Source organism: Triturus cristatus, chromosome 3_1 (assembly GCF_964204655.1).
Source record: "Triturus cristatus chromosome 3_1, aTriCri1.1, whole genome shotgun sequence".
Lineage (NCBI taxonomy): Eukaryota > Metazoa > Chordata > Amphibia > Caudata > Salamandridae > Triturus > Triturus cristatus.
In genome coordinates this window covers 854,625,142-854,646,017 of record NC_140583.1, presented here as the reverse complement: position 1 = coordinate 854,646,017, position 20,876 = coordinate 854,625,142, and the positions used below count along the sequence as shown (strand labels likewise).

At 50.6% G+C, this 20,876-nt stretch overlaps 1 protein-coding gene across 1 annotated transcript in view; it reads right to left on the bottom strand.

Moving 5' to 3' along the window:
- The window catches only part of LOC146861181 (dynein axonemal heavy chain 11-like), a 2,741,463-nt gene that overhangs the window by 261,178 nt on the left and 2,459,409 nt on the right, over positions 1–20,876 (bottom strand). Inside the window, exon 69 of the mRNA XM_085646213.1 lies at positions 11,551–11,793. Coding sequence (XP_085502339.1) covers positions 11,551–11,793 — 243 coding nt within the window. The remainder of the gene's footprint in view (positions 1–11,550; positions 11,794–20,876) is intronic.

Below are 20,876 nucleotides of genomic sequence, written 5' to 3'. Positions count from 1 at the left end.
ATTGACTAAATTATGCAGCATGAAAAGGCAAATAATGCAGTGTAATGGGGCCCATTTTTTATAGTATTACTTCATTATTTTGTAATTTTTACACAAGGTAATACTGTCTGGGCAAAGATTTCACCGTACTAATACAGGTTTAACAAGAAAATACAGAAATAAGCAACTGAAACATGACCAGTTAACCTTTGTGAAGGACCTTCCATGGCGTGTGAACACATTGCCATTTTTTCAAAAATATTTGGTCTGTTTGAACTGAAAACAATTTTTTTTGTCAAAATCTATAGATTCTGCAGCAGATTACAGATTATGTGGCAATGTGGCAAATTCATAATTATATAAATCCAATTAAACGTTGAAAGCACACTCGGAGTCACGGGTATTACATAAACGGCAGTAGTTTATTCTTCGTGACGCGTTTCGACACAAAAAGTGTCTTGTTCACACGAATACACAAACGTTTTGCATTGGTTTAAATAAAGTTCATTGAGGTGCTTTTTCCCAAAACATAGTGTAAACAGAAAAAGGACTTAATCTGTAGGTAATCACTTGGGATGTTCTAATGCAGCAGACATATTGGAAAGTGCAAATCAACGTTTTCACAGTGTAAAAAATATTTATATTTACACTCTTAAGTACAGGAGAGACATCACAGTGTTTATCCCTCGGTGGGAATACACCTCGAATAATTAGTTTCTTTAGATTTCATTTTTAAATAATTGTGCTTAAAAAACGAAATCATACATACATTGCCAAGCATTGGGCTAAATCACTTTTAGTTGCTAAAGTCACTTATTTGTATTTAACAATATATATCTTTTCTCAATATATAATTTGTTTTTTTGTTTTTCATTTTTGCACATTTAATTATATCACAGGTGTGGTGAGGACTGTAACGTACATATAGGTGTCAATCGAGAGTGATGTTGCAAATAACATTAAGTTGTGCCTAATCAATGTATAGTATGAATACATAGGCTCTCTTCAGGCACTAGACCGATACATAGGCATAAGGAAGAGACCCCTTCTACATACCTCAAGCCACTAGAGCGTTTACAAATTAAATGTGTGTTTGTCCAGAACATGGGCTATAACGAATATTGATATTTATAACTACTAAGTATTGAGATTGTTAAATACAAATAAGTGACTTTAGCAACTAAAAGTGATTTAGCCCAATGCTTGGCGATGTATGTATGATTTCGTTTTTTAAGCACAATTATTTAAAAATGAAATCTAAAGAAACTAATTATTCGAGGTGTATTCCCACCGAGGGATAAACACTGTGATGTCTCTCCTGTACTTAAGAGTGTAAATATAAATATTTTTTACACTGTGAAAACGTTGATTTGCACTTTCCAATATGTCTGCTGCATTAGAACATCCCAAGTGATTACCTACAGATTAAGTCCTTTTTCTGTTTACACTATGTTTTGGGAAAAAGCACCTCAATGAACTTTATTTAAACCAATGCAAAACGTTTGTGTATTCGTGTGAACAAGACACTTTTTGTGTCGAAACGCGTCACGAAGAATAAACTACTGCCGTTTATGTAATACCCGTGACTCCGAGTGTGCTTTCAACGTTTAATTGGATTTATATAGATTTTCCGGTTTTCTGGTTTACCGGCAGTAAGCACCACCTGACTACGGGCTCGGTTCCCAACAAACCCGTTTGGAGTAAGAAATTCATAATTATGCGGAAAAAATCAGCTGCCACAGAATCGGAAAATTCCAGTGGTCCTAGCATACACTGATCTATTGTCTTTGCAGCAGATGAGGGCATTGTTACTGTAACACAGCATATCACTCTGATAAGCGGCGGCACAACGGGGTTATTAGTGCTGGACACACCAAACATCAGCATGAGGCAACGCTCATTTTATTTAATTGCAATTTTTCTCATTCCATTATTGCCAATTTAGCAGCAAGGCCATATCGCTTTTGCAAGCAGCAAGACCTGGCTTTTCAGTTGACTCGGAGCTGCCCGTTATCCCTCCCCCAGCGCCTTGAGACCCTCACAGGTGAGTAGAATGCTTCACAACTCCTTGATTGATTGATTATAGGACAGACAATGTTATGTTATGTTAATTTATATTTGTAAAGCGCCAAATCACCAACAGTCTCTAAGCGCTACAAACCATAAACCCAGGAAAGCCATGATACTTGCAGATAGAGCAAAACATGGGGTAAACTTATCCAAACACCTCAGGGAACAGCATGGTCTTGAGTTTCTTCCTAAATGGGAGGAGAGTTGCCTCCCTGTGCAGCTTCTCTGGTAGCTTATTCTAAAGCTGGGGAATCCCAACCAAGAAGGCACGTCCCCCCAACGTGGTTCTGTTAAAGTGTGGACAGGCGAACTGGTGTGTCTCTGATGAACGAAGCCAACGACCAGGCACATAAAGCTTCAGACGGTCTTTCATGTAGCTGGGCGCCGCAATGTACTTAGCTTTGTGTGCAATGCACAGGCCCTTAAATCTGATCCTCTGTTTAATAGGGAGCCAGTGTAGCTGTTGTGACAAGGGTGTGGCGGGTGTTCTTCATGGCAGTTTAAGGATCAGTCGTGCTGCATCGTTTAAAACCACCTAAAGTTTCCTCAGAAGTTTATCGGGGAGTCCTATGTATACTGCGTTGCCGGAATCCAGGCGTGACAAAATTAAAGCCGATACGACGGTACAGATGGTAGCAGATGACAGAAAGGGTACAAGTTTCCGTAGTTGCCTCATCATTCCCACACAGCTTCCCACTACCGCAACAACCTGATTATCCATCACTAACTGGGAATATAACCCAATACCCAAGCTCTTCACAGCTGGCACTGGTATCAGCCAAACCCTTGTGGCCAAAAGAGACTAGACCAGGGGTTAGCCCCTGTAGCGATAGCAAGAACCTTCGTCTTGTCCGGATTTATTTTAAGTGAGTTCAAAGTCATCCAGTTTTTAGTAAACCGAAGGATGTGCTGTACCTTAAGCTGTGCCTGAGAGGAATTATCAAGGTGAGCAATTAGTTGGGTGTCGTCGGCATAATTTTATACCTGACAATCCAGTTTGGCCAGTGCTTCTATCAGAGGCTGGAGATAGATGTTAAAAGCAAGGGGGACAGCGCAGAGCCCTGTGGAACCCCACATGGCAAGGCGCCATGCCTAGATGTACATTCCCCTATTTGGACCTTTTGGGGCCGATCCTCCAAGAAGGAGACAATCCATTGGAGGACTGTTCCAGTAACTCCCAGCTGATGGACACGGGACACCAATTGTGCATGGTTCACCGTGTCAAATGCGGCCGAGAGGTCCAATAGGATCAGTACTGTAGGGAGCTTCTTATCAGCTGTTAGCCTTAGCTCATCCAGTACTGACAGCATCACCAATTCAGTGCTATTGTGAGCTCTAAATCCCGCCTGCTTAGCATGTAGCAGCTGATGCTCTTCCAAAAAGGATGAAAGCACTCTAAACACATGTTGCTAAAGCACCTTAGCCACGTATGGAAGTCTGGAGATAGGTCCAAAGTTCTTCAGATTCTTAGGGTCAGCCCCTGCTTTTTTTAGCAGTGGGATTACCATGGGTGCCGCTCGTTGCATTTGTCTGCAGGACCCTTGGAAGCCGGTCATTCTCCCTGCCTGGGACTACTGATCTTGAAGGACGCTGCACTCGGGGAGGACGCTGTGAACTATCGCTACCCCGGGACTGCGAGGACCAGGGTGCTTGCTGCTGCCTTGAACCAGCACACCTGGGTCCACTTCCCGGCCCCGCCCCCACCCAGCACTTTACCTCTCGCGGCCCCCGCTTCGCGGGTGCCGCTCGTTGCATTTGTCTGCAGGACCCTTGGAAGCCGGTCATTCTCCCTGCCTGGGACTACTGATCTTGAAGGACGCTGCACTTGGGGAGGACGCTGTGAACTATCGCTACCCCGGGACTGCGAGGACCAGGGTGCTTGCTGCTGCCTTGAACCAGCACACCTGGGTCCTCTTCCCGGCCCCGCCCTCCCCCCTTTTCCAACAATTGACCAGCATAAGAGTCACGCCCCTACGCGCCAGCGGAACGCGCCCGGAGCGAAGACCGGGCAAAGAGCGGGCCGTTTGAGGCCGTTCGAGGACAGGAGAGGCAGGGACAGGGCTTACCCTCTTACGTCCCTATCGCGACTGTATCAATGGCGACTGCGAGAGAAACTCGGAGTAAAACAACTCAGGCTGCTGCCAAGCCCACAGGTACTTTGGACTTATACTTTGCAAAGGCTGGTTCCCTATTGATTGACGACATAACTACCCTAGAGAAGCGCATTTACCTAGAAATTGATTGGATCAGAAGATCGTCTTTAGGCCCCCTCAAACATGCTATCTCCCCGCCACAATTGACAGAACATCCTGACCATGCTACGGGGGGACCGCCTGGACTGCTTGGTTCCTCGACATCACTGAATCCAAGCCATACAATTTCATCTGTCACAGACTGTGATATTTCCACCCCAATTGATTTTATCACACTATCCCTCCCCCCCCCAAGGCTTTCCACTGCCCTCACTACACACAAACTAGATATAGCCCCTGAGACACCTACGAACACTAGTACTATTCCTATTTTAGATTCCACCCAGGGGAATTGTGAGGGAGCAATACCCAAGAGGAAGGGAAGGACTCAAACTGTAGGAGGGCGCAGGCCAAAGAATCTGAAGTATGCTCCTAGGGGAAAAACAAACTCTCCGACAGTGGGACGAAGGGGAGTGGCTGCACCCCTAACTCAGACTAATAGACCTGTGAGTCCAAAAATTGCTATACGGGAGGAGGGCTCCTCATTTGCGGATTTAAAATCTCTCATGAGCGAATTGCTCACCCCCCTAATAGATCGCCTTGATAAATTGGAATCATCTTTAAAAAATCTTCATCATGGAATGGCTCAGTTAGGGGACATATTCAAATCAACCAAAACATCCACAAAGACCATAGATATACCACTATCTAGGGATAGTCCCGGTCCGCAACAGCTCCCCCATTCACATCTGCCCAGACTGATTCCTTCTCCAAAATCTGGGCCTATGATCCCTCCACGGAATATTATTCCCAGCCTCCGTGATACTCCACTTCCTTCTACATCACGGGTGCAGGAACATGATAGCAGACATAGACTAGTTAATTTACCGCCTGAGTCAGCCCCATACACAGTCATCCTAACGGGCATCCCGGAATTAAAACCATCTATCAGCGAACCAGTGGTGGCCTTGAAAAATAAAGTCATCCACTGGCTCTCCAAAAACAGGCCTTTACCCGAGGGTACCAACAGCGAGGTTCTCATGGTTAGGAGACTCCCGTGGCTGGGTAACACCAAAAAAACTATTACGGGAGACTGCGTATTGATTAATTTTAGGGATCCCCGAACAGTTTCTCACATATGTAGCTCGCCATATCCAACTTCGGGATCTCTTATCCAATCGCTTCCACTCTCCTTCTTCTATCCTCCCACAATAACTGCACAAGTTGAGGATGGATGGGACCTAGTACCTAGGAGAAATAGGACAAGGGCTCCATTGGCGGATAGGGAACGCTGGTTGACAGGGTGCCCTAGACACGACCAAGTCCCCTCCCACAATCGTTTCTCTATTTTAGATATGGTGGATTGACCGTTTATGTCTATGGGCGGTGGCGCTTTGAATATAATCAAGAATAGACAACCAGTACCTCCCAAGAAGAAGGAACATCCTCCCCACACTAAAGTTACTGAAGAGGGTAGTTCAGAGGTGGCCCTTCTACCTTGGAGTACCCCACCTCTGAGGGCTACTCAGGAAATTGACTACGGCTCAACCTCCCTCCGGAGGTCGGAGTCGGAAGTGGTTTTATCCCCAAGTATACCCTCTACGGCATCAACTTCCTCCCCCCTTAAAATTGTATCTTGGAATATTGCGGGCCTTTCTAATAAACTTAATAACCCGTCTTGGTGTTCTTTTATTGAGCAGAAAGACATTTGTCTCTTACAAGAGACGTGGGCTAGAGAAAACATCGCTTACAAGGGCTTTGCAACCTTTTCCAAGCATGCAACATGGGGGGGTAGAGGGCGCCCTTCAGGTGGCCTCACAATATGGGTGGCCACTGACTTAGGCTGCAGGGCGGATATATTACCCACTAATTCAGCAGATATTCTTGCTGTGCTGTTGGAGTGGTCAAATGCCGCTAGTCTGTTGCTGATTAACATCTACTCAAGGCCTACTAATATCATCCAGGAGTCATCTACTATAACGGAGCTCGCTCTGGTTTTAAATGACATACCAGAGGGTACCGCCTATCTTATAGGAGGGGATTTCAACTGCCACTACGAGCCCCTCCCTGGCTTTATGGAAGGTCTGGCCACGGAGGAGGATCTCCTTTGGCATATACCTCCCACTCAGGCTCCGGCTCCAAAGACATGGTCCCCCCTGGTTCTGCAAATTAATTCCCTTTCGCTGAAATACGGCCTTCGTGCCTGTAATGGCAGGTCCAAGTCTGATATTATGGCAAGATGTACTTTTAATAGAACGGGCAGCGAGTCCAGACTGGACTATGTCTTGGTTCCTGTGTTTTCTTGGCCCCTTGTCATAGACTTTTGGGTCACAATCAGGAATGATAGCGATCATAACGCCCTTGAACTAAATTATAGTCACCCCGGCTCCCCAGCCAGGGGAATTCAAAGGGGTGAAACTGAGGCATGCCGGGTACTTGAGACTAATAGACGCAGAATAAAGTGGGAGCACATATCTTCCCATCCGGATAAGATACATAATTTATATGCTCAAGCACTGCCTCTATTCGAGAAACTTCTGGTGCTATCAGAGAAAGATACTAGCGAGGTTATTCATTCCGATTTGGGACAGCTACATGCCGACCTCCTTAAAATAGTTTCTGAATGTTTAACGAAACCAATAACCAGGACCAATAGAAAAACTTTTGGTCCATCCTGGTATAACGGCGCTTGCCGTAAGGCGAAAGCCGACCTTCTGGGTGCAATAAAGGAAGGTAGGTGTGCCGTGGACATCAGGGCCAGACGAAGTGTTTACAAGTCCATGACCTCAAATGCCAAAAGTGAATGGGAACATAACAAATGGATTAAACTCACTAATTTCCTGGCCCGTGCAGACTCGTGCAAATTTTGGCGCTGTGTCAACACGGGTTCCGAGGAATTGACACCTGCCTCAGAACCTAATATTTCAGCCAAGGTATGGCAGGACCATTTCCAGTCTCTTTATAAACTACCTGAGGATGTTGGGGAAAATTCTAACTATCCCCACTGCCCCCTTGAGACTGGTGAACCATTCACTTTTAAGGAGGTACGAGTCGCTCTGACCGGTCTTGCCACAGGAAAGGCACCTGGCTTAGATGGTCTCCCGGGCGACTTGTTCAAGCAGGAGCCAGACGTTTGGACCCCCTACCTCGCGACCATCTATAATGCCATCCTAGCGGGCATGGCTATTCCGGGTACTTGGCTGGGGGCGGAGATTGTCCCAATTTTTAAAAAGGGTTCGCCTCTGCTCCCAGCCAATTATAGACCCATTAGCCTAATAGATGTACCGCAGAAGATTTTTGGCAGGCTCATTTTAAATCGCCTCCAGGATTGGATCGAAGAAATGGCGATTATGAGTCCCTACCAAGCGGGATTCCAACGAGGTATCTCTACCACCGACCAAATCTTCCGTTTAAACCTTTTATACTGGAAGACGGTGCTGATTGAGGGCGGCAGTCTTTATACAGTCTTTGTGGACCTCCGTGCCGCCTTCGATCTGGTACCCAGAGATAAGTTATGGTCGGTGCTAACAAAGATGGGGGTCCCCGTGGATATTCTTTCAATTCTGAGAAGGTTGCACCAGGGAAATTATGCCAAAGTAAGATGTGGAAGGGATGGTACATTGTCCGATGCTTTCCCTGTCGATAGGGGGGTCAGGCAGGGATGTGTCCTCGCCCCGACTCTTTTTTGTCTTTTCGTCAACGGGGTCGTAGATCATCTTTGCACCCTGAATGATATAGATGCCCCCAAGTTGGACGGCAGCAGGGTTCCTGCAATTATGTTTGCGGACGATACCCTGCTGCTTTCCAAATCCCCTATGGGACTCCAGCGGGTTTTGGATGGCTTTGTAGGATTCTGTGAGGAACATGGGTTGGAGATCAATGCTGCTAAAACCAAATTTATGATCTTCAACCCCCCCCCGACCACACGAGCGTCGCCCAGTATAGGGTCCTCCAGGTTGGAGAGGGTCTTTACCTTTGAATATCTGGGTATAATTATTAACGAGCGCATGACCTGGGAGCCACACAAATTAAGGGCAAATATGAAATTGACCCAGTTGGTGGGAGGCATTGCCAGGATGACAAAAGGCCTCACATATAGGCCCCTAGGCCCACGCATACAAATATATAAGGTCCAGGCCCGGGGGGCCATTATCTATGGTGCAGAAATCTGGGGACACACGTCTGTACAGAAGCTCCAGGTAACGGAGAATACTTTTCTCAGGCAGCTGACAGCGTTACCTGCCAGTACACCTCTTTTGCCACTTAGATTAGATCTGGGTTTAAGACCGCTTTCAGAGGAGTTGGGCTTAAAACCCCTAACCCTTTGGTGTAAAATATGGTCTTCCCCAGAACTTTCTAAATACAGAGCAGAGCTGCATGAGATTTTGCGCCTTCGTAACAACATACAAATACCATGGCTAAGTTACATAAAGCATACTTGTGAGACACTGGGTAGACTTGACTTGTGGCATGATCCTGAGGTTGCATGTTCCAGGGATTCACGCAAACTTATCACGAAGGCTTTTCGCGAGCATCACTTACAAGATGCTATAAGGAATGCGAGGGAGGGCTCCCACACCGCCCACTTCCTGGCTCTTAAAGATTTCTACCACCTAGAGTCAACTTATAATGATATGGGTCCCACACTCACAAGAAAGCTTTATATGCAATGGCGCTATAACACTCTCCCGCTGAGGGCATATACTGCACTTTGGTCACACTCAGCACACACGGCTCTATGCCCTTTTTGCAAGCAGACACAAGAGACAGACTTGCATGTTTTATTCTTTTGTCCGGTGTACAGCAGAGCATGGAAGTACTGGCTCTGTCCACTTCTCAGAAACATGGGCTTTAAACAATACTCCCCCGCTTTTAGAATACTCAAGTCTGACATCTCGCCCCCAATTGCCTTTGCGGTTGCCAAATTTTTAACGTCTATGTGGTTTACACGTCTACGTCTTCTTAAAACCATATCAAGTAATGATGTTGTATTGAGTTAATATTTTTATTACAATTGTGCAATGTTTTTATACTGTAATGTTTCTATTGTATTATGACGCACTCTTTTATGGTCTCAACGACCGAAATAAAGATATTTGATGATGATGATTACCATGGCTTCCTTAAATTTGTGTGGGACATTCCCTGTTGCCAGGGACAGGCAGGTTCAGTAGGGATAGTATCTCTGGCCCTACTACTGGGATACCCATTTTAAACACCCTAGGAGGGCAGGGGTCTTCCGGTGACCCAGACTTTACTTTGGCCATGATATGAACTAGACCGTTTAAATCAAGTGCGGGGAAGACAGAAAGTGTGCTTCCCTGAAAGTCGGTTGGATCAAGCACCGGTAAGGGACATTGACTTATGCGAGTAGTGCCTATTTCTCTAATGATATCTCTAACCTTGATTAGAAAGAAGTCCTGTATCTTATCACAGTTCATTGATGACTGTTCTCGATTCCTTCTTTTTACTCAGCTCCCTGAGTACATTAAACGTCTCCTTTTGAATATCAGTGGCTTCCCTGATCTTCAAATCATAGTACGCAGATTTTGTGGCCATCAATGAAGCTTTGTAGAGGGCTAATTTTACTTTATAGTTTTCCCAATCTGATGGCGCATATGTTTTCCGCCAATGCCTTTTGCACTGACGAAAGGCCTGTTTTTCACTTCTCAGTTCTTCAGTATACCAAGGGGCATCCTTTGTTCTATCTATTATCCTTTCCCTTCGGTCACCATATCAATGGCTGTCCTCAACCGATGAGTAAGTTCTTCATACACCAGATCCGGATCACCTGACTGTGTCTCTCGGTGAGCTGTCTCATTTAGTGCCACCCTCAGACTACCGTCATCTATCTTACGCCAATTCCGTACCGATCGCCACACTGGAGGAGGGTGATCTGGTCGACAGCCTGACGGCAGTTCAAGGCTGATCGGATAATGATCTGGCCAGCTACAAGGTCTACACTCTGTTGAAAGCGTGGATGAGGACATAGTCCAGATGAGGTCTAAGATATGGCCCTTCTCGTGAGAGGGGGTGTCCACAATTTGTTTCAGCCCCATCATGGTCATATCATCCCCGAAACCACTAGCCACGCGATCTCTTGGTATCGAACCCCAGTGATAATTGAAATCCCCTAAAACAAGGATCTGTTGGTATTTCGTACACAGATCACTGATTACTTCATGGAACAGGTCATTAAACAACTGGGTAGACCGCGGAGGATGGTTTACCACCACCACTATCAGGCAGGATGAATTCAGCCCGAGCTTAATACCTAGGACCTCCGCCCCATCAAGGCTCTCCTCCACTATCATCTCAGTGGTCAATGCCCTTCCGCAAAACACTGCGACCCAACCCCCTCTCTTATTCCCCTGTCGGTTATAAGTCAGAACATCATACTCCTGGGGGAGGGAGGCCACTATGTCAGGGCCAGAAGCATCATCTAGCCATGTTTCCTTTAGTGCAAGGATGTCAGGTTTCTCCTCTTGGAGCAGCGTGAAGATTTCTAAATTATGTTTTTGGAGGGACCTGGTGTTTAACAGAGTAACCCTTAGACAGGGGGGCTCATTCAGCCCCACAGCTATGCTCGTTCGGACCTGCGTGTCACCCGTCTGAGGTTCCCCATTAACCACCAGCAGATTGTCCGACATGAGTTTCTCAATTAAGGAATCTGGGATAACCGTCTTGTGTGGTGAACTTTTGAAATTGTAGCGGGCTTCCATAGAGTAAGTTAGCACCGGACCAGGTTTCCTGGCCCCTGGACCTGGTCGGGCGCGGACAGGTGCAGACGGGCAGCGCCCCGGTTTTTATTCATGTGGCTCCCGGTCCCTAAACACGTCGGAAAGTGACGTCCTCAGGGCGCCGACTGCGGAAGTGACCACAAGTCCTCCCGGAACTAGCAGGCAACACTCCCACTCCCAGTAAGTGATCCCGCTCTAATTCAATTAGTGCAACACAACACAACATTCAATTTTAAAAAGGATTAGCAGCCAGAGGAAAATTCGATTTTAAAAAGAGGCAGTTTTCTTTTAAAAAGGCAGAGAGAAACAAATTCCCCGTTTAAACAATTCCCCCAAATGTACAAAGATCGCAATAAAAAGCAAGTCTAAAAACCAGGTTCAGGTACAATCTTATATATGTCCTGCCTCGGGCAGAAACTCTCTTAACCCAGAAGAGGTTGTGCTCCAGTTTCATTTACACTTTATGCTTAAATGATTTTAAAAACATAAATTGAAATTTCGGCTTTGCTAAATACAAACAGGAACTGCGAAGTCAGATGCTTTGAATGTCCACACTTTTTTCTGCTCACCTTTTCTTCCACAGTCTGTGTCACTCCTTCACCAACTACGGATTCTCGCGACTGTAACTCCAGTAAAGTCCGGAACAAGTTGTCAGACGTCACTGTTAGGAATTCTATTTCCGCATTGGGGTGCAGGCCGTAATGTGTCGGGCTCTCCGGGGGCAACATCTCATCAATGTACTTGTGGTAGCCCTGGTAGTCGAGGTTTGACGGGATCACGAACCCTGGAGCCAAGGCGAGCTTACGATCAAACTGCAAAAATACAGACAGTGAAAAAATGTCTCTGACACAAGGAAAGGTGTATGTGAAACCTCAACACATTGACAGTAGTTCTTTTTGCAAAGCATGCAAGAGAAAAATGCCAGCCTGACATATTTTATGGAAGAGAAAAGTAATTCACATTGAGCAATGAGGATGATTTGATGACAGAATGGTTTTACTTAGACCATTTGCATCCTTTTCTCCTCTTGCGTGTTTTTGTTTTTTTTTGGTGTCAATTCCCTATAATTATTTTATTAAATCTATTGGCACATGCGTTTCCCATAATACAAAAATGTAAACAAACTTTAAATTATGCAGCTGGATAACATTGCTTTTTTACTCTTTTTATTGATCTTTTTAATTTTAACAACCTTGTAAAAGTCGTCACATAGAGTTTAATATTGCAAAAGCAGTACATTGAAAGGTCACAGTACGTCGAAGGGCTAAACATTAAACACACCTATGAACTTGAACGGGTTACTATTAGCCCTTGCATGGGTATGCACATTCAGCATAAGCTCAGGTTAAAAACACTGTTACTGGAGGGGCGTGACTGAACCACCCCAAGATGGCCACAGGTCCGTGACGCTCTGCTCACGGCTGGAGACTTTCTTCTTCTACAGGACAGCTGCTGTCTCTAAAGAGGATATGCTGTGAAGACTTGGTTGCGCGAACGCAGGGAGAGCAGGTATTTTTCTTTTTCGGGTTCGTTGGGAGATTAAGGGGGGAGAGGGGGGCAAGCCGACACCAAAACACTTTATTGTGTGTGAAAAAGGCCGCTTTATTGAAACAGGTGCATATCACAATTTAACTCCTTGGCCACTGCCTTACAAAACTAACGCCTCGCTATACAATAACCTCCTGACCCCTTGTGTTTTCCCCCCACCCCTACGATCCCCACATCATTTCCCCCATCCCCCCAAAATACAACATAACATTCCATAACCAACATATAACCCAATCCTACACCATGTAGCCTTTCCCAACTCCCAAACTCCCCTGACCGTAACCCCTACCTGCCTTTAGTGCAACTGTAACTATCCAACCTCTAATCTAAACTTATCCAACCTGTCTACCCTTTACCTGTCCCTGGACCCACATTACCAAACCTCTAACAACAAACTCTAGCCAATCCCGGCCAACTGTCAACCACCCCGCTTGCACCTGCTCCAAGCGACAATACATCCAACCGCCCCTATGTACCTGTTCCAACAAATGCTGCCCCAACCCGCAAAAATGCAACCCCCAAAGCCCCCTGTAACAGGCCCCCTAAACCCCTCTAACCATAGGGAGGGAGGGTGGGAAAAAACTTTAAACTAGCGCACCCAGCCACCAGGTCACCAAGCCTAAAATGGTGGCTGGGATATCGCGCGTTTTACCTATATACCCCTTGGGCTACTATCCCTGGATTTGGGCTACATTTGGGCTATCCCTCAAATGTAGCCCAATTACTACAAAATGGCCGTTCGGCCACGCCCCCCTCTCCCCCCTCCCAACCTGCCCGGGCGGCAGACCTCGCGGTGCTCGGCTGCCCCCCAGGCTCCCATAGCCTCGCTATACAATAACCTCCTGACCCCTTGTGTTTTCCCCACACCCCTACGATCCCCACATCATTACCCCATCCCCCCAAAATACAACATAACATTCCATAACCAACATATAACCCAATCCTACACCATGTAGCCTTTCCCAACTCCCAAACTCCCCTGACCGTAACCCCTACCTGCCTTTAGTGCAACTGTAACTATCCAACCTCTAATCTAAACTTATCCAACCTGTCTACCCTTTACCTGTCCCTGGACCCACATTACCAAACCTCTAACAACAAACTCTAGCCAATCCCGGCCAACTGTCAACCACCTCGCCACCCAGGAAAAGGGGGGAAGTGTCGGCGACTGCGCCTCTTCCTCCCCTTTTTCTGCCCCCCCTACGCGCCGCAACCCCGCATGACCTAACACCTGTAAACTCCCAGCAGACGCGCCAACACTTCCCTCAACTCCAAAAGGTACAGGTCCATTCCCATCCTGGACAGGTGCACCCCATCGTCCCTGAACATCTCCCGCGCATCGTAGCGAATGTCCCCATGTGCCACTCGGCCAATCCCCAAATGCAGACAAAACCTCACCATCTCCGTATTAAGTTTACACCGCGCCTTATCCACCGCACCTGGGTTCACCGCCCCCCTCCAACTCCTCCGGGGGACAAATTCCGTCCACACAATAGAACAACCCGCCCATCTCTCCTTAATCAACGCCAGGTCCTTCTTCATTGCCCGCATAAGTGCCAAACTTGTCTCCTTCACCATGTCGTTCTCCCCCAAATGGAGAACCAATACATCTGGGCACCGACCTGCCCGTAAGATCCCGTTCAACACCGGCACCAATTCCTTCCAACGCATCCCCCCCCTACCCCTCCACCCCACAGAGAACACATCTTTATTGAAACCCAACTGTTCCCCAAAATAGCTCTCCTGCGCCTGCAATTGGGCCCTCCTCACGAACGAGTGCCCCACAATCCATATAGCCATTTCTCGGGCCAGGGGTCCCATGACCGAACCTGAAAAGAAAAACAAGAATGAAAACCTAGCCACACCCCTTGAAAAGTTCCATTGCACTTTGCGAAGTCCCCCTTCTGCTTTTTTTTTTTTTTTATTTTTTTTTTATAGTGTCACCCCACCCCCCCCGGCTCGCTGCGCACATAACGCTGGTAGCAATTCGAAGACCACCTTCCCAACCTCATGATTTCTTCCCTATCCCAACCCCTCGCATGCGCCTCTGACGCTGCCCCAATGCGAAAGGAGTGCGTGCCAAAACCCTTTTCCTCGACCCCCAGAGTCCTAAGCGCTTTCCTCAGTACTGCCAGCAATTGCGAAGCCTTAACGCCTCGCCCCTGCTGATGGGAGAAAACCAGTCCCCCCAGTCCCCCAGAGCACGCATTCCACCGCCGACCCCAGCGGAACGGACACACCCCCGGGGATCGCCCTTTCCTCAACGTAACCCACTTCCCCCGACTCTTCTGGTCTGTCTTCGCCTTCCGCAGCCAAATGCTCACTACCTGTTCCCCAAAGGATACCTCATCCCAGGTCAAACCCCGTTCCCCTTTCGACCCCAGCAGCTCCGATACCCGAAACGCCCCAAAAAACATCCAAGACATAAGCGTGGCGAACAGCAAGGCCTCCCCACTGTCCCAACACACCACGGGCAGAACCCCCAGCACCCTACCTAACAGCTCCCAGGACAGTGGCCTCCGCACCCTGGCCACCCTTCCGCATTCCCGCGCCCAGCCCTCCAAAATCCGCGCCCCCAGCTCCCCTGCGGATGGCGCATAACCCCACAACAGTTTGCCGATGAACGCAACTCCCGCCAACTTGCCCACTATCGTCACCCTCGTCAAACCTCTCTCCACCAAATCCAGAATAAATTGCACTACATCCTCCCGTCTCTCCGCCTCGGAAGCCCGCCATCTCGCCCCTGAGCGGACAAACTCTTCCCACGCCGCCCTGTATGCCAGTTTCGTTGACCGCGCTAATGAACCTAGAACCAATTGTAGCATCCGGTATTGCCTACTTCCCAGAGTTGGTTCAGCATCCTGTTCGGGTTCACGTCCGCGTCCTTGGCGAGCCCACGGAATCTCCCCCGCTGTGAACGAGACAAGGCATCCGCAATGTCATTGTCCACTCCTGGCACATGCACCGCGCGAAACGCAATATCATGCCTCAAACACCCCAGCACAAAAACCCGCAACAACTTAAGCACCTGCGCATCCCGCGCCGACTGTCTGTTCACCACCTGGACCACTGCCATGTTATCGATCCTGAACGTGACCTTTTTGCAGAACCCCCCACAGTGTAACTGCCACCACTAAGGGAAAGAATTCCAAAAACGCAACGCTCCTGCCTCCCTCCAACCATTCCTCGGGCCAGGGCTCCGCACACCATCTCCCCTGCCAATACAGACCAAATCCCTTGCTCCCCGCTGCGTCCGAGAAAATCTGTACGTCCCATACCATGTCCACTTCCCTCATCAAAGGCACCCCATTAAACTGGTGCAGGAAAAACTGCCACATGCGCAAGTCCTCTCTCACCCCTGCTGACAGCCGCACATGATGGTGTGGAGGCCTCTGCCCCTCCAATGCGCGCCCCAGTCGCCTACAGAAAGTCTGCCCTACTCTGACCACCCTACAAGCAAAATTGAGATGTCCCAGCAACACCTGTATGTCCCTGACCGTCACCTTCTGTCGTGCCAACACACTGGTCAGCAAGCTCAACATGTTTCGCTTCTTTTCCTCCGAGAGGCGCGCCTCCATTTGGACCGAATCCAATTCAATACCTAGGAAAGCCAGTGCCGTACTGGGGCCCTGCGTTTTCTCCGGGGCCAGTGGCACGCCCATGTCCCCCATGATCTCATGGAAGCTGTCCAGACCCTGCTGGCAGTCCGCGGAGTCTGAGGTGCCGACAAAAAAGAAGTCATACAAGTAATGTGTCACGCCTTGGTGACCCGTTCGTTCCGTAAACAACCATTGTAGGAACGTGCTGAAACATTCAAAAAGTGCGCAGGACATGGAGCAGCCCATCGGCAATGCCTTGTCCACATACCAGTGACCGCCGAATTGTATGCCCAACAGATCCCAGTCATCTGGATGAACTGGCAGCAACCGGAAAGCTGACTTGATGTCGCACTTTGCCATCTGTGCTGCTGCGCCCGCGGACACCACCAGTGCCATAGCCACGTCAACAGATGAGTAGGACACAGTGGCCGCGCTGTCCGCAATAAAGTCATTGACCGACCCCCCCTTCTGGCCATGACAAATGCTGAATAAGGCGAAACTGGCCCATCTCCTTTTTAGGTACCACGCCAACGGGTGACACAATCAAATTGGGCAAAGGCCACTCGCGAAAGGGTCCCGCCATGCGGCCCTCCTGTACCTCCTTGTCTAGTTTCTCCTGCACCACCTGTGGATGCTCCCTCGCTGAACGCAAATTGTCTGCCCATCTCCGGACCCTTGGCCCTTCGTACCCCAACCTGAAACCCTCTTGAAACCCCAATCTCAGCTTCTCCGCCGCCGCCCTGTCCGGATAGTCCCCCAGCGCCCCCACCAACTGCTCTAACCTAACCGGAGTACGAGCCTTTGGCCCCAGTCCCCCTCGCCCCCCTCCCTCCTCCTCCCTGCTGCGACTGCTGCTGGGCTCCGGCCTTAGGGGCTCCCGACTGCCATTGCTGACCGCTGTGCCCCGGACCTGGCGTCCCCCAACACTTAACCAGCGGATGTCGTTTACCGCAGCCCGAGCATTCGTGCCGAAACTTACAGTACTCTCTCGTGCATAGGCCCTTGTTAAAGTCCCAGCAAGCCCCCTTGTCTCTTGTCGTCCCTCTGCCGGCTCCCCCCACCCCCCCACGGGTGGGACCCCCTCGAAAGGGCTGATAAACAAGGGGCAGCCCGCTGGCCGTAAATATAGTCTTCCCCGACCCAGCCAGGCCCATGGTATGCTGCCACAAATCCGTATCCAACTCTCCCCATTTTGCCTCCGCATCCCATGCCATGCGCGCCCGGAAGTCCTCATCATACTGAGCCCAGGCATATCCACCCCCCGTAATCTGTGCCTTCCTAATGACGTCCATGTATTTAAACATGGCCACTGACCTCTCCGGAAACTTCTCGCAATACACGCTGGCATATATCAGAAAAGCCGCTGTCCAGTTTTCTATTGTCAGCGGCACCTTAGGCCTCTTTGCGAGCTCAAATTCCTCCTCCTTAGAACCCTCCTTTGCCCTGACCTCTCTGTGCAGGAGTTTGAGTATCTCCACATACTCCCCTTTCCAGATCCGTTCCTTCGTCGCCAACATCAAATGCGCCCCCAAGGGCTTTGTCACTCCCATATATGGTAACCACTTTATCTTCAATTCCTTACTTTCCAGTTTTGTCTCCTCTGCCTTTGCGTCCCCTGTCCCCTTCTCGCTTGTCCCCTCCTTCTTGGTCTGCCCGCTGTCTTCCTGCCCTACGCCGTCCGTGCCCACAGCCACATCCACCACATACGTACCTTTGCGCAATCTTTCCCCTACCCCCCCTCCACCCCCGCCCCCCCACCCCTCTCGACACCATCCTTGGCCGCCCAAGCAAATGTGCATTACCTGGCGCCAATGTCTCCGTCCGTCGCTCCTCCCGACGTCCTGTCCTGGGGGCCGAGCTGCTTTCCCACCTCGATGTCCGACCCGTGGGCTGCGCCTGGCGTCGTGACACCTGTAAGAAACTAGCCACAACATTACTCGGCCCCCCGTCCCTACCGTCTCCCACCTCACGCAACTCTCCTTCCTCCATACTCTCCTCCTCATAGTCCAATTCCTCCTGTCCTGCACCCCCAGCGCTCCCCGCTGGACATGCCACCTGCTGCTTAGGAAAACAAACAACATTCCTGTCGGTGTTCCTCCGTCGCTGCCCCCCGGGGCGCTGTAACCCCGTGGGTGTTGGGGCTGGCGAGCCCGTCTCGGGCCTACTTGTGCCAGCCGCGTCGGGATCCCTCGCAGGTACTGGGCACGCCGCCCGAGGCTCCACCCTCCCTTCTCCTTGGCGTCGCCAGGCCGCTCCCAGCCCTGCCAAGTCCGGTACCCCGCGCTGTTCCCGCTGCCGCTCCGCTACCTGCAAGGGAAAGGAATGGTCTGGTGTGCTGGGCCTACCTACTTTCCTCCTGCCATCCCATCCCCGCTTGCCAGCCCCCGACGACTCCGCGACCCACGCCTTACCCACCGCGCTCAAATCCGCCACTTCGTCATCCTCCCCATCGCCGTCGTCCCCGTCGCTCCACTCCCCCTGCCCGCTCCACCCTGCCCCGTGCCCGCTCGACCCCACTCCGTCCATGCCACCCCCCCACACCTCTCCCCCCTCCCTTCCGTCTTCCCCGCTCCCAAGCCCCCGACCCCCGACGCCCCCCCCCAACCCCTCCGCCCAGGACTCAAAGATATCCAGGCCTCCCCAGTCCCTCTCACTGCCCTCCGACTCAAATAGCACTGGGGATTCTCCCCCTGCTGCTTCCCCCCCCAGGGCCCCCCCTACCTGCCCCCACCCTCCGTCGTCGCGCCCCGCCAAGCCCCTGACCCCTGCGCTCCTCTCCAATGCCCCCGTGTCACGCCCCCCCGCCCCTCCCCGGCTCCACCTCGTCCGACTCGTGGTCCGACGCTGTCCCCAACCCACTGAAAGCCGCGCTCCCCCCCCTTCCCTGACCCCCCACCTGCTGCCTGCCCTGCCTATCCACGGATATCCTGTCCAGTCCCTGGCCGCCCGCCCCCCCCCCGCCCCCCGCACTCCCCAACTCTGACGCCTCCCACCCCGGGGCCACGCGCCTCCGCGCTGTGCCGGCCCCAGAAATCACCGCCAGTACTGCACTCTCCCCGGGCCCTTCCCCAAGCCCCTCATCCTCCTCCTCTCGCTCCTCCCGCCCCCGCGCTCTCCGCGATCCTCTCGTCGGGCCTGCCCGGCCCTCCAACGAGCGTCTCCGCGCCCCCGCCGTCACCAAGGCAACGGCCGCTCCCCGGCTCGAGGAGCGGCCCGCGTACGACCTAGGCCTCTCCTGTGAGGCGTCCGGAGCCTTCCCCCTTCGCGCCGCTTGTCCCCTCCCCCGCCCCGCCTCCAATCCCTTCGCACGCCCCTCTGCTACCGCCGCAGACCCAGAGGCGGCGCTCCTGACATACGCGCCGCCTCGGACACTCACCGCTCCTCGCGACGGACTCCCGGGTGGCGAACAAGCCGCGACGGCGGCCGCCACCCCCGCGGACGCCAATTAGCCTCTTGGACCAGCAAGTCCATCCTCCCCGCCTCGCTCAACAAACGGATGGCCTCCAAGACACGGTAGTCACCACCTGACATGACTCCAGGTACCGTTATAACTCCTATTCTAACCTACAAAAACCACAAAAAACTTTAAACTAGCGCACCCAGCCACCAGGTCACCAAGCCTAAAAGGGTGGCTGGGATATCGCGCGTTTTACCTATATACCCCTTGGGCTACTATCCCTGGATTTGGGCTACATTTGGGCTATCCCTCAAATGAAGTCCAATTACTACAAAATGGCCGTTCGGCCACGCCCCCCTCTCCCCCCTCCCAACCTGCCCGGGCGGCAGACCTCGCGGTGCTCGGCTGCCCCCCAGGCTCCCATTCACAGCTGTAGGTATGCAGTAGCTCTCCCGCCTCAGATTCGGTGGTCACGGCTGCCTTTTTATGATTAAGGGAGCGAGGCGGAACTGGCACTTACCTCGTTCGGTCACGCTTGCCTAGTATATTACAGTATGTCTTGAAAAGGTTAAAAAGCTCCCTCGTCATCATTTCTTCTTTGCCTATTCACCGTGAGCCACAGAAATAAGAATGCTGGTGCATTAATATATGAAAATACAAATGATTGAGACTTTGGGGCAGATTTATGTTTCCTGGCGCATCCCTGCAAATCAGCAGGGATGCGCCAGGAAAGATGCGTCACGCAAGTTTACCCTTGCGCCACCACAGATGCGCCGCATTTACAATGCAGCGCATCGTGGCGCAAGGATAAACAGATGCATGACGCATCTGATGGCATAAGGGTGGCGCATTGCTGGAGTCGTGTCGCAAGCTCGACGCAACTCCAGCAATGCTCAGGGGCTGCCCATACCTAACATGCTGCGTCGTGCTTTACGCCTGCCTCAAGCAGGCGCAGGGTTTTGACGCAGCAGCGTCGGAAAAGTGACTCAGTGAAATCTTGTAGATTTCACTGCGTCATTTTTCCGAGGCTTTTTCCGACGGAACGCCCACCATGCATACATTAAACCTGACGCAGGTTTAATGTAGCGCAGGGCTTTACAACGTGACGCATCTCCCTAGATGCGTCACGTTGTAAATAAGGCGCAACATGGCGCATGGTTTACGCCGCCGCTGCGTCACAGAAGTGACGCAACGGCGGCGTAAATGTCTCTCAAGGGGCTTGTAAATCTGCCCCGCAATATTTTGTCACCTCTGGCAAGATGTGGAGATAAGGAACATTAGAGGATTTCAACTGATAAGCCATTTTATCTGAATGTTTCTTTCACGAACAGTGAATTAGGGAGTTTGGGTT